This window comes from Alnus glutinosa, chromosome 12, assembly GCF_958979055.1.
Source record: "Alnus glutinosa chromosome 12, dhAlnGlut1.1, whole genome shotgun sequence".
Classification (NCBI taxonomy): Eukaryota; Viridiplantae; Streptophyta; class Magnoliopsida; order Fagales; family Betulaceae; genus Alnus; species Alnus glutinosa.
The window spans coordinates 2,017,947-2,041,783 of record NC_084897.1 but is presented as its reverse complement, the minus strand read 5'-3'; the positions used below and the strand labels follow the sequence as shown (position 1 = coordinate 2,041,783).

The 23,837-nt window shown below is 36.9% G+C and overlaps 4 protein-coding genes across 4 annotated transcripts; 2 read left to right on the top strand and 2 right to left on the bottom strand.

Moving 5' to 3' along the window:
* Positions 1-212: 212 nt before the first annotated feature.
* On the bottom strand, positions 213-3,706 carry LOC133852494 (phosphoribosylformylglycinamidine cyclo-ligase, chloroplastic). Its single transcript, XM_062289261.1, has 9 exons — positions 3,436-3,706; positions 2,789-3,287; positions 2,566-2,660; positions 2,385-2,486; positions 2,233-2,292; positions 1,203-1,375; positions 980-1,082; positions 723-881; positions 213-565 (listed from the first exon to the last, which is right to left on the bottom strand). The coding sequence occupies exons 2-9, from the start codon at positions 3,105-3,107 to the stop codon at positions 395-397; spliced, it is 1,182 nt and encodes a 393-aa protein (XP_062145245.1). The 5' UTR covers positions 3,108-3,287; positions 3,436-3,706; the 3' UTR covers positions 213-394.
* A 1,918-nt stretch (positions 3,707-5,624) lies between these two features.
* On the top strand, positions 5,625-7,138 carry LOC133851967 (uncharacterized). Its single transcript, XM_062288603.1, has one exon. The coding sequence runs from the start codon at positions 5,814-5,816 to the stop codon at positions 6,930-6,932; it is 1,119 nt and encodes a 372-aa protein (XP_062144587.1). The 5' UTR covers positions 5,625-5,813; the 3' UTR covers positions 6,933-7,138.
* Positions 7,139-14,140: 7,002 nt separating this feature from the next.
* On the top strand, positions 14,141-16,602 carry LOC133851836 (uncharacterized). The gene is made up of 3 exons (XM_062288431.1): positions 14,141-14,391; positions 14,840-14,937; positions 15,646-16,602. The coding sequence occupies exons 1-3, from the start codon at positions 14,242-14,244 to the stop codon at positions 16,214-16,216; spliced, it is 819 nt and encodes a 272-aa protein (XP_062144415.1). The 5' UTR covers positions 14,141-14,241; the 3' UTR covers positions 16,217-16,602.
* Positions 16,603-18,017: 1,415 nt separating this feature from the next.
* Positions 18,018-22,171, bottom strand: LOC133851321 (probable protein disulfide-isomerase A6). Its single transcript, XM_062287674.1, has 11 exons — positions 21,948-22,171; positions 21,275-21,359; positions 20,941-21,038; positions 20,768-20,823; positions 20,029-20,146; positions 19,845-19,872; positions 19,628-19,719; positions 19,369-19,525; positions 19,167-19,291; positions 18,841-18,940; positions 18,018-18,354 (listed from the first exon to the last, which is right to left on the bottom strand). The coding sequence occupies exons 1-11, from the start codon at positions 22,100-22,102 to the stop codon at positions 18,289-18,291; spliced, it is 1,080 nt and encodes a 359-aa protein (XP_062143658.1). The 5' UTR covers positions 22,103-22,171; the 3' UTR covers positions 18,018-18,288.
* Between the last annotated feature and the right edge of the window lie 1,666 nt (positions 22,172-23,837).

Genomic DNA, 23,837 nt, shown 5'->3' with positions numbered 1-23,837 from the left:
AGGAAACTTAAAAATGTAGTTTATAGCGTTACTAAAATCAATATGATTGTATGTACTTAAAAGGTACAAGAGTAATGCTAGAAACAAAATTTTAATCCCACGATTAACTCAAACTACTGATGTGACTATCACAATCAATCTTTTTATCAATCATTGTTTAAAAAAAAAAAAAAAGGATTTGTTGAGACTATCACTTTCACATTGTTGGATAGTTGCGGGGTAACACTACTCTTATAGTATCCTATTAGACCGCTTTAATTAATGAGATAAAAATTCCATCAGATTCATAAGTTACAACCAAAAAAAAAAAAAAATATAAGCCGCAAACTCACCGTATAATTCATCTCATCAAATGGATACAAAAGAAGAGCATATGGAATGCATGATACACAATTCAATGATAGCTCACTCCTTCACCACTTACAACCTCGCCAATGCGGTGTGCCTTGTAATCACCACCTCCGCCCTCGAGTATTCTATAAGATGTCTCCTGGCTCACAACCAAAACCATCCCAATGCCCATGTTAAAGGTCCTTCTCATCTCAGCATCTTCTATCTTTCCCGCCTAATAATAATAATAAAAAAATAAAAATAAATAAGAAAGAAAGAAAGAAGGAAAATCAGTTCTTCTTTTCAAGAAACATATATAGTAGTTGAAGCAACCAGCAAGAACAAAACATTTATATCATATAATTTCCATAATGAAAAAAATGCATTTTTACCTCTTGAATCCAATTGAACAAAGTTGGTTCCTCCCAGGAGTTCCAATGGATGACAGCTCCAAGGCCTTTTGGAAACACGCGAGGTATGTTATCTGTGAAACCACCACCTGTGATGTGGGCAATCCCCTTTATCCCACCCTTGCTGATTAAGTCAAGCACCTGATTTGGAAGGAAATGGAGAAAGAAAACTTTGTAAGTGTGGGGGACAAGAAAACATTCGGCATTATAATGAGAAACGGAGGGTGATAAAAAGTAACCTGCTTAACGTAGATGACAGTTGGGGCCATCAAAGCTTCACCTAATGTAACATCTTCGCCAGGAAGCTTGTCCTTCAAAGAAAGGCCACTTCGAGCAAGAACCCTGTGAAGATATAACAGTACATATATTCAGCAAAAACTATTTCAGACATTTGTTGAAGCCTTTTCATCAGCTATTATCACAGTAACAGCAAAGCAAATACTTCTTGAAAGTAACACTAACCTTCTTACTAAAGAGAAACCATTAGAATGGACACCGCTGGATGGCAGGCCAATAAGGACATCTCCAGCCACAATGTCTTTCCCGTTAATAACTGAATCTTTTTTTACAATGCCAACCGCAAAACCACTGAGATCATACTCTCCGTCAGCATAAAAATCTGGCATCTCTGCAGTCTGAAAAGTATTTGCTACCAATTAAACACATTAAGAAGCTAAAAATACATATTTACTACAATAAATACTACTAGAAGGGGAGGGGAAAAAGAAAGAGACCAAATTGGTTTTAAATGTCAAACCTCACTAAAAATCATGCATCAAGTAAATTTATTCCCCATCCATAAGGACAACGGCAAGTTCAATTCAGTAAGACCCTTAATTTTAAGATTTTCACAATCAACAAACCACATTGCATTGTGTCATTGCAGCATCCTTCTTATTGTAGGTGGTACAAGTTTTACATATTGTCAACCGTTTGTTCTTTTTAAAAATTTAAAAAAAAAAAAAAAAAAAAAACCTAGAAAATACCATACACAATACAATATTTTTTCAAATGATTAATTTCAAGTTCTCTCTTATGTGGGACCCATGGACTATAAAAATATGTCAACTTGTTATATTGAGAGTCCGTTTGGCCACGCAATTTCGGAAGCTAAACCCGTGTTTTAAACAAAATTGAAGAAATTGTCCCTTTAGGAAATGGGTTTGACAAAACTGGCGGTTTAAGAACATGGAAAAAGCAAAATGATGCTTTTAAAGGCTAAACCTCAATTTTACCAAACGCTTGCATTTAAAAAAAACATGTTTTTCTTAATTACGTTTTAAAATCGCTATTTATTTAAACCGTACATTTTAAACCGCTAAGCCAAACGGACACTAATTAAAAGAGCATGCATGCTCTCCCAAGGCATAGCTGGTAGAACATTACCCTTCAGAGCTATTAAATCACTACACTATATCAAATGAAGAGCAATTATTAACCCAGCATATAAAAAGTAAGGAAATTTAAAAAGAAGAAAAAAAAAATCAAGTACCTCGCCTCCTAAAAGAGCACAATCAGATTGTCGACAACCATCAACAATGCCTTTTATAACCTAAACAATAAGGAAAGAAATATCAAAATCAGCTTGAGCTTGACGTACACATACCATCATAATGCCCAATCAACCCGGTCGATTTTTTGTACCTTTTCAGCAAGATCAACATCAAGGCGGCTAGTAGCAAAGTAATCGAGGAAAAACAATGGTTTTGCTCCCGAAGTAACAATGTCGTTGACACTCATTGCAACCTAGATTAAGCCAAAGCCCATTAAAGAGCTCATTATGAGCAGCAAAACTATTTAACAACATTCATGTATCAAATTTTACCAGATCAATCCCAATAGTTTCGTGGATCCCAGTTTCAAATGCCAGCTTAAGCTTAGTTCCCACGCCATCCGTACCGGCAACAAGGTACGAATCACCTGCCCGTTTGAACTTGGTTAGCAGAATTTACAGCCACAGTAAAAAAAACACACACAAAATCCAAAATTTACAGCTCTTAAATAACGAAAACAACAGAAATTATAGCCACAGTGAAAAAAAATTATACCGAGAGGGAAAAGTCCTCCGAAGCCACCGATCCCCGGTGCCATTTTCGCAATTCTACGAACGAGTTCGGAGCCAGCGTCAATGTCCACACCGGCATCCTTGTATGTTAGACTCTCACCGGAATTGTTCTTCGCCACCGAAAACACGCGGCGACTATTCCTCGTACTACTTCTTGTCGCTCCTAGTTTGTCGGCAGCCACCGATAGCGGCTGAAACCCATGGGAAAACCGTTGGATTGGGCCGGGTTGCTGATCGGACCGTCTGATTGAGCGCGCAAAGCAGCGGGACAGCTCTGTGTTTGCTCCGAAGGCAACGGTCATTGTGAAAGAGAAATTAGGGCTTCGGATTCTTTCGGAAAAGGATATGGATTTGACCCAAACCGACCCGAATCTAGGCGATCATGTGGCGTGGGAATTACTCGAGGCCAGGCACGTGCCGCCACGTCTTCGAGTTTAGTGATGTTGATAAGTCTTCTCACTGCTGATGTCACGTGCAGAGACCTGCCACGAAGAAAAGGAAAGTTAGCATGTCAAATTACCCAATTGCCCTTGCGTTCTTCTTTTGCTCTCTCTTCCGATTCCGACCCTCGCCGAAAATCGAAATAGCAGAAGTACCACTTTTGTTAGTGATCTGCACTCGGAATCTTACCAACGCAAGCGATTGAATCCGTCGGAAGCTTCTCTTCTGCGCACCGCTCTCTATCGGACATCCGCCACCACCGGATTGGCTAAGTGTGACGAGGGATCAATAAGCTTCCTCAGTCTATCTCTCTCTCTAGGTGTGTGGGCAAGGGATGGACGGAAGTGAACTGGACTCCGATGGTGGTGTGGCTTTTGGTTGAAGATGAAAGAACGGGGGGAGACGGCTTTGGAAAGGGGCAGAAAGGAGGAGAACAGCAGTAGGGTTTTGTGTTGAGGGTGACTTGCCAAAAGACATTTGTGCCCTCGATTTTAAAATCAGACCATTTAATTCAAGGGTAATTTTGTAAAATAACTCTTTTTAATCCAGAATATGTTATTTTCATTAAATAATTTCATATTCCAGATATAATAATTACCATAAATTTTAAAAAAATAATAATTTTATGTAAAAATATAACATTATATATTTGTTTCACAAATTTTTTCTCCAAACTTCTTCACAACCTATTAAACTAATTGAGCATGTAATTTTCACATGTATCTTTAAAAGTATATGTAAAAATTAAATGCATTATTTAAAATTGCATATGAAATCATATAAATTTTAGACAATTATCAATTTAATAGACTGATTTGAAGTAATTATTTGACCCAATTTAGAACAAATTAAAACTTTATTTATACTTGTTTCTTGTAATTTTTACTTCTTTTTTTTTTTTTTTGTCCTAAAGCTAAATTATTTTTTAGTTAAGCATCCGGCCTCTATATTTTTGTTTTGAAAGCCCACCACCAAGTTTACCAGATAAATTTTAAACTAGATTTTGTTTGAACTTTTGTGTGATGTGAAGTTATTACACTTTATATGATGTTTTAACACTTGTTGTTGTTGTTGTTGTTTTTTTTTTTTTTTTTTTTTTTTTTTTTTTTTTTTTTTTAAGTTTGGTAAAACAATAAATATGCATAGGGCTTACTCAAGCACCCCTTACATATTAATAATCCGACAATTCTAAGCTTGTCACGCAGTGAGCATCCAGAAACCATCTCTAAGAAGCCTCTTATTAAAAATGGTGTACATCCCAAAGAATTAGGTTTCATTATCACTCTCTCCTTAAATCAATTTTTCCTCCCAATAAATTTATTGACTTAAGCGTTGAAGTATCCCCTGTTTTTCAGGGACTGACGATTTTTCGATAACCATTTTTAGTGTTTTGCATTAAGGGTCTTTGGGGGCCAACTATACTTGAAGCATATTTTTCGACAGACGAATCGGCAACAGGATTCATGCAAAACACTATAAATGGTCATCAAAAAATCGCCAATCCCTGAAAAACAGGGAACATTATAATGCTTAAGTCAGTAAATTTATTGAGAGGAAAAACTAATCCCAAAGTACTAATTAAAAACCTGACGGCTGTCGTTGTGCCCTTAGTATTAAAGGCCAAAAGCAACCTCAAGTATGAGTAAAAACAAGATTCCCAACATTCGAGTGGCTAGACAAGTTGGCCATAAGAATTAAAGGCTACTGGAGGTGATGTAAATAAACCATAATAAGTCCACTCATGTGGCCTTTATATGGAAAATAACCATGCAATTGGAGCCGACCACATGACGATCTTATCCACAAGAAAACTTAGTAAAAAAAAAAAAATTTAAGATTTTTGTATTATCACATAAAATGTTATTTGATTTTTTTGTTTATCCAGAGGATTATTTGAGATATCTGAAGAGTCAATTTTTTTGCTTATTTGTAATATCTCATTATATTAAGCAATGCTCCACATTATCATGCAAAGTGTTATTATAAAACCTTTTTTTTTGTTTTTGTTTGAAATGCTGACATTTCACTTAAAATCGTTATCAATAAATAAAATTAAAATTGCAAAAAGATATACATAGACTACAATTCTTTTTGCATTTCAATTAAATTTTGAAAAGAAAAATATTTTAATTCGTCCGATTTGGAGGGAAGGGCCGAAGGGGGAACTTTATTTTATATTTTTCAAAAAGACGAATTAGTGCTCCAAAAGGTCAGTTTGGTCAAATCCGTAGAGTCCCATAATTCTTTCCTCGCATGATGCAGAAGGGCATCATCAGCCAATCCGAAATATTCACCTTGGACGCATTTGTAAATTGGCATGAATAGTGAAGACGCTTCAAAACAAGACAAACCCACTGACGTTTATATTGAAAGCCTCGCAAACATAAGAGCACTACCGCCTCGGGCTTTACTCTGTATTCATATATGCACTCTCCTCGCTCAGAGACCTCCCTCCCTCTCTCTCTCTCTCTCCCTCTCTGCACAATTATTGCGTGTCGCACAAGCTAGTCAGTGTCTCACAGAGTCTCTGAGTCCAGACCCATTTCTCTCTCTCTCTCTCTCTCATAATGGTTCTGCTTCAAAGCCGTACTGGCAACGGAGGATCAGAACCAGACCACCTTATCTCCTTCACAGATGGCGAGCCCATCGACGCCTCCGAAACGCACTGTTTCAACGACGACTTCGACGACTCAACGTGCTCCACCCCTTACGTCAGCGCCCCGTCGAGTCCGGGCCGGGGCCCGACCAGCAGCGGCGGATACTTCTTCAGCGCACCAGCGAGCCCCATGCACTTCGTGCTATCCTCCGCTCCGTCCGCCACGTGTCCCCCCTCGCCCCAGTACTCCCTCGCCACTTCGTCGTCCGAGTTCGAGTTCTCATCCCGGTGCTCTCCCAACGGCTCTGTAACCGTCGGATCAATGACCTCGGCCGACGAGCTGTTCCTCAACGGTCAGATCAGACCCATGAAGCTGTCCTCCCACTTGCAGAGGCCCCAGATCTTGTCCCCACTCCTGGATCTCGACGAAGACGAAGAACACGATGAAGAGGAAGAAACTGCGAAGAATGCGCGCTCGGATTCATTGCACAGGGGCAGAGATCTCAAGCTACGCAGTCGATCTCTCCACCGAAAAGCGAGATCTTTATCACCCCTTCGAAACGCAGACTTTCAGTGGCTTCACCAGGAAGAGAACGACAAGGCTAAACACGTCGATAAAGAAGATAAGCAAAGCGAAGCGACCACCGTCTCGACCGAAACGACACCGTCTTGCTCCGCTTCGTCGTCGAGGTCATCCTCTGCGGGAAGAAACTCAAAGAAGTGGGTATTCTTGAAGGACCTCTTGTACAGAAGCAAGAGCGAAGGGAGAGGAGGAAACGGGAAGGAAAAGCTCTGGTCATACATTTCGTCCAAGGAAAAGCCGGAGAAGCAGAAACAAAAGCAGAAGCAAAAGCAAAAGCAAGCCGCCGGAAGACCGACCAATGGGGTGGCGGCAGCGAAGCGGAGGGTGCCGGCTCGGTCACCGCACGAGCTGCATTACACGGCGAATAGAGCGCAGGCGGAGGAGCTGAAGAAGAGGACCTACTTGCCCTACAAGCAAGGCCTGCTTGGATGCCTGGGGTTCAGTTCCAAAGGATACGGTGCGCTTAATGGACTCACTAGGGCCTTGAACCCAGTGTCTTCCAGGTAGACCAAAGACGGACAGGTCCTTAGACCTTAATTAACTTGTACCATAAAAAAATATATAAAATATGTACAGTCGCGAAACTATATATATGTTGTTCTGATGAAATATTTGTTCGCTTATGTCATCCCAGTTTGCCTTTGGAAGTTATGTAGTAGTGTGCACCAGTATATATGTAAGCTTAAAGTTTAAAGCCTACACTGTGTCTGTGTACCATATTTTACTCATTTTATCGATATGAGAATTGCATGGTTTCCAATCTTGTTTGGTGCTGCGGTTTTGAGTGACATTTGTTCAATGTTGTTGACACGAAAATTTATGTGATAAATGATTAAATGGTGTAAAAAGTAGCATTAAAACATGATATGTTAAAGAGTAACATTGTAAATGATTTGTGTACCGTCCTCTGTTGCACATCTGGGGCTGCCTTTTGAGTTCTATGGACTATGATTGTGTTTTATCGTTTCTACCTGGTTTGGAGTGTGATAATGTTAGGCTATGCGGAGTCTGGTTTGTGTCCGACCAGGTTTGCACTTGACCCGATTCGACGTTGGAACTGTTTAGTTTAAATGAGTTCTTTTTTTCACCCAATTGATCGGGGATTGTATTATAGGCACCGGGCGCTTCTGATTTTAGGGTTATTGACGCCTCTTTGTATTGTTTTTTAAGAAATAGTGAAACATCTTTGTAATTCAGTTGATATAGCCCTTTTGTTTCTGTGTTTGTGATTACTTATTTTTCGCAGCTTACTAGATCTGAAAAATAAAATTTATTGTCTAAATTTATCTCTTTTCAAAACAAAATTATTATCAAATAATTAAAAAAAAATACACAATTAAAAACTATTTTTATCTTTATGTCACGTCGTAAAACATTAACAAACAAGGGTAAGCCGTGATGGAATACAAGTCGGTAACGAGCGGTCCCATAAGAGTTGTATTTTTTTGATTATATGAGTTTTTGTGAATGTAATTGTAGCTATTTGGGTGTAAGCTGAGATTGTGATATGTAATAATGTGATCCATATTGGACGCTGGGGGATAATAATATCCATTGGAAGCCCCACAGATAAGTTTGCTGATTGAAATAAGCTTGATCCCCACATGGGATGTTATTGTTAGGTGAGATGTTAAGGTCCTGTATTTTCTTTGTCATGGGGGATTTCGTAACCTGAGTAGACCCATGTGGGGGACTTGTGTCCTATACTCCTATATGCCCCACTTTTGATTAGTTATTTGTTTGACCTTTTTGGTGGCTCTAGCCAGAACTGATCAAATTAGGCCCAATAGGTACCTAACATTGAGATCACACTAGGTGTCACCACCACCCGTGTTCGAATCATGAGTGGGGTAACTTGTAGAAAGAATTAGCTGGTATAAAATATGAGTGAATTTAGTGCGAAAGAAAGTTGTCATAGAGTCGGCTGTTACGGACGTCGGTATAAAGCGTGATAGATTGTTAATTATTTTTTTTTTTAATTGAATAAGGAAAAAGGGTTTTTAGAGATAATCATTTATACTTTTATGCTCCGTTTGTTTCGGCATAAAATGATTTTGACAGTTTCTCGTGTTGAGTAGGAGCAAAAATAGTAGTCAATCGGAAAATGATTTCTGTTTTACCAAAAATACTTAGTAAATTTCGGAAAATGGTTTACGCTTTTAAAAAGCGTAAATCATTTTCCGAAGACGCTAGACGCATTCGATCCCTATTAAACGACACAGTCGACCTTCACTTCAAGCAGTTGACCATCATCGAAATCTTATCGGTACCGAAATTCTACAGCATCCGATCAATGTCGCCGGAATCAGGCTATCTTCGTCGGAATCCGGTCAGCCCAGATTCTGGCCTGCTAGCCGGATTCCAGCGGTTCTGACAGATTCCGGCCAGTATGCCAGAGTCTAGCCGTTCTGTGCCGGAATTCGGCCAACCCAGATTTCGATGAAATTGTTCAGATTCCAGCCTTTATCTTGGATTCTGGTTATAGTAGCCGGAATTGTGAAATCCGGTAAAAGTGACCGGAATCCTATCGGTCAGTGACGAAATCTCGTCTTGGGTAATTTTTATATTATATTACATTAATATTTATATGTTTTGAATAAAAATTAATTTTTATAGGTTAATATGATTGAATAAAAATATTAAAAATATTTGTGATTTTCCGTACATGCCAAACACCAAAAAATGCTTTTGGCGAAAAATATTTTTCAGAAAAATGACTTCACTGAAATCATTTTACGACAGAAACCATTTTACGTCAAAACAAACGGAGCATTAATTTGAAAGAAAGAGATAGTGGATGGTCCTAAAACCCAAAAAAAAAGAAAAAAAAAAAAAAAAAAAAAAAAAGGTGGACTCTCCAACAACAAACCAAAAATGAAAATGCAATGCAGGGACTACAAGCAAATAATAGAAAATGAGCCAAAAAAAAAATGGCCTGGTCCTCTGGATCTTGGTCACAAAACCAGGAAAAGGCACTACAAAATGGTGTATAAAGAAGCTGGCCAAGAATCTGACCAATTTGAAGGAGCAGTGTAAATCCATTAGGAGCTGCAAGGGAGAGAACACACCTAAAATCCGGCACAAAAGTCTCCAAAAAAAAATACACAACAGATGATGAGGGAGACCAAAACCTAAGCAACCAACAAGAAAAAACTACAGAACAAAGCAAAAATGAAAATGCAATGCAGGGATTACAAGCAAATAATAGAAAATGAGCCAAAAAAAATGGCCTGGTCCTCTGGATCTTGGTCACAAAACCAGGAAAAGGCACCACAAAATGGTGTATAAAGAAGCTGGCCAAGAATCTGACCAATTTGAAGGAGCAGTGTAAATCCATTAGGAGCTGCAAGGGAGAGAACACACCTAAAATCCGGCACAAAAGTCTCCAAAAAAAAATACACAACAGATGATGAGGGAGACCAAAACCTAAGCAACCAACAAGAAAAAACTACAGAACAAAGCAAAAAGACAGAAACAAAACAAATAAGAAAAACAAAGCATAGAAATAAAAAATCACAAAACACCGGCCAGCAGCAGGGGAGGGTGGTGGTAGCAGGGAGCACCGGAAAACCCACAGACGGAGGAGAGTTATACTTTTGGAGGCGCGTGCAAGACATGCACCTGTAAGTAAGATCCAAGCTCGCGGCGCGTGGATGTCAGAAGGAGGAGAGTGGTGGTGCATTTGGTCGTAGGGTATGCATGTGTTCTATGATGTTCTCATCTTCAATGGACCGAGGTTGTCACATTTGTGAGATAATTTTCCTTTTTCTTCTGCCAGGCTCCTCCATCTCTAAGCTCAGAGATGGAATAAGGCCAACCAAGGTTATTTCCAAATGCTTCACAAAATTTAGTCCTTCAGGACTTCAAATTCTTTTCTTAAAAATGTATTCATTCATAGAAAGACTTTTTCTTTCCTTTTTCAATGCAAGTACTAGATGCGGCCCATCAGCTTTGGGTGGGAAATCAATAAGCTTATAGGAACCAAAATTTTGCATTACTAGAGAAGAGAACAGTAGCAAAACTGTGTAACGGGAAATGGAACAGAGATAAATGGTCTTTCAAAAAAACATTGGTTGGCAGGATCATCAATAGCACATGAAGATACATTTTACAAGTACAAAAGTGATTCAGATTGGGTTAACATCAATGGCACGAATAGGTGCTTTAGAGGACTCGGAGCTGTGCTAGCTAGTAAAGCAGCACAAAGATCCAATAACAAATAGTATGCAACAGTAGCCTGAAATAAGACACCATTTGGATATACCAGTTTAGAGGATTTCAAAAAAGGTAAAGTACACATGTGCAGAAACCTAGAAGGAGATTAGATACAAGCTATCAGTTGTTGATTGGTGGAGTATGTTGCGGAATTATTATTCCCCAACCCAAGTGAACCCGCAATTGAAGGGTATCTGAATGACCGAGTGGATCAAATACAAATTGTGCGGAGACTTGTTGAAGCCTGTCCTTGGTCGGATGCCCTGTTTGGACATCATGCATGCTCGGTGATCAGGCTTATAGATTTTATCAAAATGCTTACTTAGTGGAGTCAAATCAAAGCAGCATCCGGTTAGGTGACCGACCTCCGGGAAATCTGAGATTACTGCACATCTTACTTGATCTCCGCACGTCCCTTGATGTCTAATTCCCATGCTGATCACTGTTCAAAATGTACCCGAACATTGTTCATACCATACCGATGTAGCTAGGATCCCCTAAAATCCGGAATCTCTTTACTTTCAACCATTTCAAGGGGCCTATAAATAGCAAGTCATCAAGTATTGACATGATCTTTTTTTTCCTTCTCTATTTTTACTCTCACCTACTACTGACCTAACTTAAGCATCGGAGCAGGATTGCTGGCCAACCCCCAGCGTGTCCTTGCTATTTTGCAGGTTCCGAGGTCACATACCCAAAAGAAGAGAATAGCCCGACCTCGGTGAAAAAGAGAATCAATCATTCACAGCTACCAACCTTAAGTCGACACGTTATCATACTAGAAACTATCACAGCAAAGTATATATAGTCTGGTTTACAATTGTCATTTTAAGATGGGTGTTTACTGTGAGAGAGAGTTTATCTACATGAGAAAAATTGCTGAGTTGGGGCTATAGAGGTAATGCTTAATGTGGTTTTTGTAAAAGTTGTATTGAGGGGAGGGGACACTTATTTTTTCCAATGTGGGTTTAGTAAAAGGATTTGAAAGGTGATTTTAAGCAAATTTCTTGTTGAAGATCCGGCTACTAATTGGGAGGATGTTATGATATGGGTCATTAGAGACTTGAAACTTGAAAGGTAGAGGATTGAAAACTATCTTATGCAGACTATTCTTGAGTGCAGCAGTGTATAAGTATAAGATATGGTAACAAAAAAATGATCTAAAGCATGGAAATCAGATAAGAATTGAGAAGCAAATTGTAGAACGAGAATTGTTACTAAAAGATTCAAGTTGACAAGTGAAAACATGGAGATACGTAGCAGATGGGGGATGCCAAAAAAGATCCTCGGAAGAGAGAAGAATTAATGTCTTGTTTTGTCTTGATTTGTATTGTTGAGTTTTTGAATTTTATAAAGTAGTTTGGTTGTTGTCATTCAGTAGATTTAGTGGTTGAGTGGGAATTTTGGTTAGTTTCTGAATGGCTTGTACTCTGCAATCTGCATAATGGTTATTTCGACAGCTATGGGTTGTAAACTTGTAGTTGGCATGGTGTTCCCCACATGTTTTTTTGGAGTGTTTGTAAACATTGTGATTCTTTAGTAAATACTCGTTCTCTTAAAATAAAAAATAAAAAAAAATACCAAAAAGATCACGCTTAATTAATATGAGATACTTTGAATCGTAACATGCCATCACGCTTTGCTGTCAACGTCTGTCTTCTACAAGTAGTAATCTCCCAAGTCGCCCCCTTCATGACCCGACTACAAATCTACAACTCATTCGATTTCAAACTCAACATTGTAGATGCTCTTATATCAAATATAACAAACCTCACGTAAAATTCACTCTTAAAATCCAGCTTGCCAACAAAAAAAAAAAATTGCCTAAAAGCTTATAATTATATCTACACAATCAAAATTGCACTCAACTGATATGAGATACTTCAATCTTAACGCACATACTGCTAAGTAGACATCTTTCTACTTAATTATAAGATTTGCATCGTGTTTCAAGTGTGTAAAATTCGATAAAAATCAAGCCCCTTATAAACGCAGCGGCTTAAAATATATTACATCATCTTCTATAAAATAGGTGTAAAAAGTTGCGTTACTACAAAATAATATATGTAATATAATAATATAATATCATTAAAAAAAATACCGGCAGTAAAGGGAATACGTGTACCTCATTTAACCTTTAATTTATTCAACACACTGACAATAAGTGATTAAAATCATGGGGTGGATTACATAATATAATTGGAGTGGATTACCCCATAACTTGCGGATTACACCACGCAATGTGTTCGATGAGACGAAAACCGGGTTTCTTTTCATTCTATGGATGGACCAGAAGAAAGGCTCCTCCTCTAGGCCCTAGGGTAGGGTTTACAGTCTCAGAGAGGAATAAAGGCAACTTTATAACTTTTTGTTAAAGTTACTTTATTGCCAAATATTTATGGAGCAATAAAAAAATACTTATTACACATTAATTATATACTTTTTCTTAAAAAATGTTAAATATCTTAATTTTTTATTTTTTTTTAAAAGAAAGTTGTCAAATGATGTGCCATAATTCTATGTGATTTATCATTTTGAAAAATGTGCTATAATCTCATGGGATTGCAACACATTTTTTGGAAACCAACTTTTAAGAAAAAAAAAAAATTTGGCATGTCTGGTAATTTTTTTTTTTTTTTAATATCATTATTCCAAATTTAATGATAATTTTAAGAAAAATGCAAATAGGAGAAGAATACGGGAAGAAAATGAATTAATTCTCTATGGTAAATACCCAAAACTCAATTTGTAATCTTACATCATTTCTTTTGGATGGTTGCGATGATCTGAACTTTCAATTGAACCATCTATACCAAAAAGGCATTTTTCTTTGAGAAAAATGTTATACACACTTTCACTTTTATACTCACTCTTACTCTTACACTCTCAAATGTATGCTTCTTGACGGAGCAATGAAAATCATTATTAGATCTAAAATATAATAGTATTTAATGATAATTTTCACTGTCATGTTAAAAATTAAGTTTGTACTTGACAGTGCAGGAGTGGGAGTGAGAGTGTGTGTGTGTAGATTTCTCTTTCACCGAATCTAAATCCGATTTATTCAACCTCTACCGGTCCCTCTTATCTTTTTTTCTTTTTTCTTTTTTTCCAAAAAAAAATAAGAGGAAACTTCACATAATCCGATAGGAACTTTCATTTTTTTGCAATTACTCCCGTAAAGTTTTCAAAAACTCTCAATTTAATATATCTAACTTAAAAAAATTTACAATGTTACCTATTCGTTAAGATTTTATTTTATTTTTTGTTAAATCCTAACGGAGAACGCCAAATACATCTGTTTAATTTTTTTTTTTTTAAATAAATAAATAAAGAATAAAGAATAAATTTAAAAAAAGTCGTTTGATACTTTTTTTTTCTTTCCAAAATACCAAAACACCCCCGGCTACTACGTGGTCTTCTGCTGCAGCAAGTCCAAGCCCATTACTTTACACCAGCGACATATGATAACATTTCTCCGCCTTCTCTTTTTCAGGCCGTGCACTGTTTCACCCTCCCTATCTTCTTATGAATTTTAAATCTGACTGCAAGATTATAATTTATTTTTAATTCACTTTTGTTGGGTTTCGATTTTGTGAAAATGGAATTGAAGCAATTAGTAATGGGCTCAGAATCGAACTCAGGGACATCGTCGTCATCAACATCATCACCTTGTGGGAAGCGAGCTAGAGATCCCGAAGATGAGGTTTACGTCGACAACCTCCACTCTCACAAACGCTACCTCAGCGAGGTTCGCTTCGTCTTCTTTATTTTTGTTTTATTTTATGGATTTATATATTCTTATCGTGCAGTGTTTGTTTTTAACTTTTAATTAATTCGCTCTGTTCATTTCGGAAATAATGGGGCTTTCAATGGATTTTACGAATTTTTTGTTTTCAAGTACTGGGTTACTGTTTTAACAAACAATGTGGTTCGAATTCTTTGTGGGTTTTTGTTTTTGTTTTTGTTTTTTTTTAAACACTAATCTGTCATGGGGTTCTTGGGAAAAAAATTGATTACACAAAATTTACACTTTGTGGAGTTGGTTTGAGTGCCTATTATGGATTCCTCATCATATGTTATTGGGTTTTTCTGGGTGAGAATTAGTGCGAGGTTTAGCTTTAGTTTATATCTGAATCGTTGGAAATTTGTACGTTGAGTCCTTCGTTTCTTCAAAGTTTGTGTTTTTTTCCCCGCAGATAATGGCGTCGAGTTTGAATGGTTTGACGGTTGGAGATCCACTCCCTGAGAATCTAATGGAATCTCCGGCCAGGTCGGAAAGCATGTTTTATCTCAGGTAACTTAGTCAACAGTCTTTCGGCTTACTGTGTCTTACGCATAACTTTTTCATGGTTTCGAGGAATGAAACATGAAACATTGCATTAGGCTGAAACAAAAATGCACTTTGCCCTCATTCTGAAGAACTTTCGAGTAGTTGCTTCAGCGGCTAGTCTTGGCTTTGGTGGTAAAGGGGTGGGGGTGGAACTGGGGTAGAGCTTTGGTTTGATATTTCCCATATATGTAGACAACCCAATTGTTTTTGCACTGTAGGCTTTAAATGGAAACTAATTGGTAAGTGGAATGGGTTGAAATCAGTGTGATAGAAGTGAACTCATTAAATAGAGATATGATAGCACATCACATAGAATCTGTTTGTCTGTGATTTTGGTGTTCACTTTGCTTGCAGAGTCGTTCATCACCATCTCCAACTGGGAATAGGATCCTCTCTATTTCACTTGAAATGGAGAGGTCCATATTAGTCTTTTTAGCATCTAACGGTGAATACATGAAAATGTTTTCACGATATTTAAAATTTTTAATGTGAACCATGAGATGGTTCCTAAGTGAAATGGAGGTCATGTTCCCTCTGACTGCGAGCATCAGCTCACTAGATCATCGCCCCTCTTTGTTTTCCAATGTATATATAACTTGCCTTGGAAAGATGCTATCTTAAGAATATCTAAACGCTCAATTTCACTGTGTTTCCTTTACTTTATATTTCCAGGGATGAAATGTCCTTACAGTATTCACCAATGTCAGAAGACTTCGATGATGCTCGATTTTGTGAGAACCCCATAAGCACCTGCTCCTCCCAACCTGACAGTGTGCCCACCAGTCCTGTCTCTCCATATAGGTATCAAAGACCACTCATTGGATTCTCTCCTGGACCTTCCATGAGTTCATACCCTTCACATGGCTGTGCTGTTGCTACAGTCACTTGCTCACAAACTCGTCAACGAGGCTCGGATTCTGAGGGCCGGTTCCCATCATCACCTAGCGATATATGCCACTCAGCTGACTTGAGGAGGGCTGCTCTCTTACGGTCTGTGATGAGAACCCAACCTCCTTGGCCATCATCCTATGAACTGGCATTTGGTTCAGGGCAAGATCCTGTACCTAATATAGAAGCTGAAGATCGACAATGCTCAGATACGAATATGAAGTCTTTAGATGATGAGAGGGAGTATCAAATTGAAGAGTGTTCTTCAATGGCTATGCCATTGTCTGATTTCAATCGAGAGACAACTTGCAGAGCCTTGAATGTGAATGTAAAAGATGATGATTCTGGGAAATAGATTCTTCGGGAATGCATTCGGAAGACGAGCTCTAATCTCATCGTGGGCATCTTTTCGCTGTTGTTGGATCACTGGTGCTTGTGTTGGTTCAAAGTGATTATTTCAGTGCATGCCCCAACAGATCTTGGTTGGTTCTTCTCCCCTGGGAAATTGTTAAGTCCCTCATTATTTAATGCACCGGAAAGGCCATGGATTACTTAATCCTGTCTCTAGCAGTTTCATTACAAAAAAGCAGAAATTTGAAGTGAATTATGTCAAATGAGCCGTGCTCGATGCGTGTGATTTGTTAGTGCCCCATAGATTGAGCTTTTCTCCCCATGATTACCTGGAAGACTGCTTGAGCTATTGGTGAAATTTATAATGAAACCGAAAGTTTCAGTATTGTCTCATATGGTGTTGTCTCCATGTTTCTTTATATTTTATTGTCATTTTTCGACAATAAAATATGAATCAAGTTCCTATTGAAGCTTTTTTTTTTCTTTTCTTTTTTTCATATCTTGATATTGTTTTGAATCTCTCGTTTTCCCAGGAATTGCTTTCAGTTTAATTTCTTAAAAAACAAATAATATCTAGTAATCTCTGATCCTTCAGTGCAGTGAATCTCGATCCTCTAATAGGACCTTATCCATATTCTTTGCTTGCCATTTATTTTCTCTTCAATGCTATTGCTTCTTTCTTACAAAAACGACAATTTTAATTTTATTTTATTTTTTGTAATGACAAAGAACCCTTTTAAGGAGGGTGTCACTTCATGCACTTGCTCTAGTAGAGTAAAATTCGGACATGTGCAAACCCTTTGTCTTTCTTAAAATTTAGGGGTAATTATCTTTTTTTCCTATGAACTATCAAAAAATGCGCAATGAACTACCAACTCGATCAAAATAGAGCATTCAACTACTAAAGACAACCATTTTCCTCCCTTCCGTCAGTCAAAGGGGTTAAAACAAACGGTCAACGGGTCATGTGCCGTTTTATATGGGGGCATGTTGGAAGATGATGGTAGTTCATGGGGGAAAAAGAGGAAGATGGTGGTAGTTCATAAGGGGAAAAGATGAAGAAAATGAGGGTAAAATGGCGTGTGACTAACGGAAGGGGGAAAAATGGTTATTTTTAGTAGTTGAATGCTCTATTTTGGTCGAGTTGGTAGTTCATGGAGGCATCGCGCATTTTTTAGTAGTTCATGAGGAAAAAAGGTAATTACCCCGAAAATTTATTTAGACTCGTATTTATGTGCTTCAAAGAACATGGAATGGAATTGCTCCAAAACAACCTTTGCATCCCATTGAATATAAACATAGAATAATCGCATACTGTTGAATGAACCAATGTACCGTTAAAATTTTAGGATGATTGATGTTTCCAAGGCGACATTATTGCTTATCATTGAGATTTCTAACAATTTTATCATTCAAATTTAACAATTCAAACAATAAATATAAAAGCTAATATAAAATTCACATGCCCAAGCAAATTTTAAGTTGCCCACCACTTGCTTAGACAAGTAAACTCCATAAAAAAAATTTCACATCTGCAATTCGGACAACAAAATTACTAAAAATCTGACTTATCGCTCTAGCAAGCAATGACTTATGACATTTTTTTTTGTTCTTTTCTTTTTAGGTGTGATTTAGAAGTCTAACGAGTCTTATTCTCTGATATGACAGTGAAGATCACCATTAATATATCATATACATATTAATCCGTTAACCCGTCTAAAATTCAATAGTTATTTTTACTACCACATTAAAGAGTAAACACTTAAAAGTATATTTACTATTTCACATAATAATAATAATAATAATAATAAAAGAGTCGGTAGAACCTCTGATTCAATTCAAAATTAAGTAAATTATCATGAAAATAAAATACAAGACTAGAGAAATTTAATCACTTCAGTTAGGTAAAATTGGATCTCAAAACAGTTCTTTCCTACAGCTCGCGTGCTTGATTACCATCAAGGCCTAAACCGTTGCGATTCCCCAGCTCAAATCATATTCAAGAAACATCCGACGAGGATGGTGGCAGGAAACCCCACCCAGTGTAAGATAAGAGCAAGACTAGGTTACTGAAGATCAAGCAAACGCTGACAGAATATTTTTCTTCAGGGTTAACTCATCTGCCTTGGCTGGGCTGATTGACTGCATCAAACAAGAAGAACAAGATCAATCATTGAGCTCATTTTACCATCTTGAACATGCTGTTGAAGGGTAACAACAACTAGTTATGAGTCTTGGGCCACAAAGCCATCAAAATTGCCATAATGTAGTAGTTTATAATAAGTCATCCTTTATATTTGTTCAGCTTGAAACCCCTACTTGAATAGAAAAAAAGAAAGCTTGAGACATATATATATATATTGTCACTGTTTACATATAAAAAATAATACTGTAATATTGATACTCTCAAGCTCCAGTGTACAATCAACTCAATTTTATATGAGAAAAGAACTAAAGGAAAGACCTTTTTCCTGGTAAATTGAAGAAATATATCATAAGAAAAATTAGTCAAAGGTCTGTGTCATTCAAATGCTACTTCCAATAAATGGCCATTTCAAGCTATCCAAATTTACTTGTGATCATATTCCAATGTGTGCTTTCACGTGGAAAATGGGGCATAAATCTTACCTTGTCAAGAATGCGCTGGAGTCGCTCCATTTCATTCTTAGCATAATCAGAACCTTTCACCATATAATTTTTGGCAGCTTTCAAGTAAATCTTTCCATACCTGAAAAAGGGTTCATAACAGTTATCCAGGTTCACAAGAGCTTTATCTCAAAGAAATAGAAAAAATTATTTGGACAGAAATGCAAACCATATGATCCTTTCAAGCAATACCATTAAAGAGGATAGCAATCGAAAATGAAGACTTTCCAAAGGCATTATTAAGTTCAAGCTTTAAAATAGTTAAATATAAAAAGTAGACAGCCACACACACAATACACATGGAGTACCTGGCGCTGAGACCTGTGAGCTTCTCAACTTCCTCTTCTATCCGAGAATAGACAGCCTTCTTCTCTTCATTAGTAGCAGCTATAAACTCCTTAACTAAGGCATCCAAACTCGCAACTATACCAGCCTGTCAAAACCATCAAACATTTTAAGTAAACAGCAATAAGATTGTGATCACCATCAGTTTTAATCTCAATAACTAACCGTTGAAGTAAGCTGTCCTTTTCCATCACGACTGGTCCCACACTTTTCGTTGATGAAAGCCACAAAGTCATCTAAATCTCTGCCACCCCCATATTCCTCACCAGCTTTGTTGCCCTTTGGAAAGAATTTCAATGTAGGGAACCCACTTACATCATACCTTCAAACAAAGCACTGACCATTAAGAAATTGCTTCTTAAAGGTATGTTGAGAAATCCATCTTCAGCAGATAAATAAGCTTATAAATTGAGTTTGCACTTACTTTTCTGCTAGATCCTTGTATTTGTCAGCATCTAGATTAGCAATCACTACAACTTCATCAGATTTAAATGCTGTAGCTACCTTTTCATAGGTCTGAAGCAACAAAGGAAAAACCCAGATCATTACAAGTGCAGAAGTTAAAAAGGCTCCACCCACAATAACCAAACAAAAGAGTTAAGACTTGTTCCAAAAAAAAAAAAAAAAGAGTTAAGACATACAGGAGCAAGGCTCTTGCAGTGACCACACCTGACAGAACCACAAGCCATTAGATACTAACCAGTAATATAGAACAAATAAAGAAATAAAGAAATTAATAACAAAATTCACTACCCATGAAGGAAGAAAGACCAAGTCTCTTAAAAGATATTGGTATTAAAAAGAGAGAAGAATAGGCCTGCTTACCATGGGGCATAGAACTCAACCAAAACATCTTTGGTTTCATCCAATACAACCTCATTAAAATTATCAGCTGTGAGCACCACTACATTGGATGGAGCTGAAGCTATCTTCACATTAGTCCCTGCAAACAGCTGACCTCATTAGAAAACCCAATGGTTATGCCAGTATACACACACACACACACACACCAAAAAAAAAAAAAAAAAAAGTAATTCTGAGTGATATAAGTTCCTGAAAATGTGATGAGGGAAAATAATAAAGCACATAATCGTGTGTAGTAACACACTCTATGGTGGCACATTCTTGAAGATGCGATAGGGAAGATAACAATAGTACAAAATCATGTGTGGTAACCAGTGCTATAAGACATGCTAGTCTAACACCTTAAACTCATCTAAGGGCAAGAAGGCAGAGCCAGAGACACATACATCCTTTAAAGATTTACCCAAAGTGAAAGGTGCACATCGCACATTAGTGTCATAAAAGTTAGGACTAACACGCATTCAGTGGGCTTCATACAACGGAGCCATCAAAGTGAAAACCAAAAGATCACCCCCGTAGGTGCACTCACAAAAGGAAACAAGTAAAAACATATAAATGAATAACTAAATAAAAAAAACAATTAGTTTTCTTCAAAAAATGCCAAATTGTAATTTATTTATGTACCCTAAAATCCAACAAGATGCAATCCATTTTGGTTCACACGTTGGCACAAGGTCATTTTAAAGGAAAGGCATACTACCTCCTTCGGTATTCACAAACTCAGTAAGGGCTTCTGCTGTACGTGGTCCTTCATACCTATATACATATATCTCATACAATTAATATTCAAGATGAGTAGCACATTTAAGTATGAGAGGAAATATTGACGAAAACTTTTCACAACTATGTTTTGATTAGTTGAATCATCCTCACTTTTTGGGTTCCAACGATCCTTTTGGAAACCATTTAATGGTTGGATATCCAGAAACATCGTATTTGTTGCACAAGCTCTTCTGTTCATCGCAGTCCACCTACTCCACATTATCGAATCATATGTCAAGAAGAATTCAACACTCAAGTCAATAACATCGCATAAACCAGTTTGAAGAAACTTCATCACCACAAAATAACATCCAATTGTTCACAATGAGCATAAAAAAATGTCATCAGATGAATATCACTGACAAAAATTAAATCATAAATAAGCAGCGTAACTATACTAGCAAGTTTCTAAACAAACAAATGCAAACCATTGTAAAGAGCTTACCTTTCCAATCAAGACTGACTTGGCCTTTCTAAAACTTGTGCCGAGCGTCTCAAACTCTGGAGCAAGCTTTTTACAGTGCCCACACCTGTCACACAAACGAAATATCAAAGTAAGTTTTACTTGCTGGGAAACTCTCTATGTGGGAAACTAAACCCACTATCAAAACAGAATAAAAACTGGGATACAAATCTTTACCATCCTTCTTATAACCTTTCAGAAAATCTAAAACGAAAAAAGAAGAAATAAAGAATATTCGAAAAGTTCCTTTCTTTGGAATGGCTTAAAAGACACAAACTTAAACACAGAACCCAATTAGTAATCTTCAAACGCTTCTCCTTTTCACTTTCGCAATTTATCTTTGACTCACCTCAGAATTTACTGCAATGCAATACAATTTTTCATCCAAAAACCTTCACTACATATATAATTTGACGAAACTCTAATAAATAAATAAATAAGATTTAATCCCAATTCTTAAGCACCCAGAAACAAAATCCTTAAAAAAGTAGAAAAGAAAAAGAAATGAATCACAGAAATCAAACGCATCGGATTGAATAAAAGCCACTGACCCTAAACCCAGATCTTACATAACAATAAAGCACGGATCCACGCGTCACAGCATAAGTTAAATCAAGAACTAAAAATGATTAACAAAATGGAATCAAATGGGTACCATGGAGCGTAGAATTCGACGAGAGATCCTCGATCCTGACCGACCTCTTTCTCGAAGTTCGCTTCGGTCAGAACAACGACGTCTTCTGCTAAGGCTGACACGGCTAACAAGGCCAAGGTTCCAAAGGCCACCCAGATCTGAAGAAGCTTTCCCATGTCGCTCTCTCTGTTTTTTCGCTCTGTTTTTTTTTTCCTTTGCTCTGAACCAACTTCAAATTGGAGAAGGAAACTATATTCGTCGAGTTTATTTTGACTTTTCTTGGAGCAACTGAGTTTTTCCTTGATTGACGTGTCATAGCCCCATTGGTGCTCAGAGGTGGACGACGTGTTATGGGTGACGTGTCGAGATGTGAGAGGGCTGAGCTTGTGGCAGAGAAATTTGGTGCGGAGGGGAAATAAACAAAACTTTACTTGGTTGAACTTTGGGATGGAACTTTTACAAATTTAAATTAGGTTTTTTTAAAAAAAAAAAAAAAAAAAATTTATCTATGTTTCATTTTGTTAAGATAGTATCCCGGTTATGGCTAAATACGGTGATCGTACTTTCATTCATTAAACTAATTGAGATTGGCTCAAAGAAGTTGTTCGAGCCATCATTTTTCAATTTGTAGTTTTTTTTTTCTTAAAAAAAAAAAAAAAAGGTTTGTTTTTTAATTTTTTTAAATATTTTCTTATTCTTAAAATTTAAGTTTTTAGTTTTTATTTAATTTTTTGTTGAATCATATGACACATGGCAAGTTTAAATTGATTTGAAGTAGATTTCAATTAGTTTTATGGACGGAAGATGAATTGAGGTACCATTTCAGTATTTCGCTATAAAAGATATATTATATACGATACGAAATAATCCCTATGTGAACAAATAAATAAATAAAGTTGTTAAAATTCAAGTACTAATAAGACATTTAACCCTAAAAATTAAGTGACAAAATTTTTATCTAAATTGGATGGAATTCTTTCAATTCAATGTATTTAAATTGACCTTTGTTTTTTTTAGTGATGTATTATGTAAGACTTACATGCTTTAAAAGATAGATATTAGTTTAAAAGACTGAATTAGATGAAACTTTGTCTATAATTACTAGTCTTATATATAACATAATTGAGTAACGCTAATGACCATTTTTTCATCCAGAAGAAACCATTTTTCCAAATTCAGGATGAAATGTTTTTCTTCGCAATGAGTGAAAGGGGACCCCACAAAAGTGTAAATGAAAAACCATTTCATCGGATGAAAAATGGTCCATAGCATTATTCAACATAATTATACCCAAATTCATTGACTTAATCTTATACGAGTAATGGTATACACACTCATTCCTACATTCTCATTTTTACACTTCCTAACGTGGCTTTTAAAATTACAATTAGATCAAAATTCAATATTGATTTATCACGAATTCAATGATAAATTTAAAAGCCATGAGGCCACATCAAAAAAATATCGGAGCAAAAGTGTATAGTATTTCTCATCTTATACGGTGTTATAAGTTATAACCAGATCTATTAAACCTATTGAATTTTGATCTAATTGTAATTTTAAAAATCATGCCAGGTAGTGGAGAAGTGAGAATGTATTTTTTTTTTGGAAAGTAGAATATCATTCATCAATTAGAAAAGCCATAATTGGCATTTATAAGGTGTCGAACTGGTGAAAGGCATTCATCAATCCACACATAATCACAAGACCAATTAACGGCTAGCTTGCCAATCGGTGCGCAACCTTTTTAGCATCTATGCTTACATATTGAACCTTATGAAATGGAAACTCATGCAACATGGTGCGTACATTCGCTATCAGCTGAGCATATCTATTCCAAAGCCTGATCGTCGCACACTGCTTGCACCACCTGTAGAGAATCCCCCTCAAATTCCACTCGTGAGCAACCCA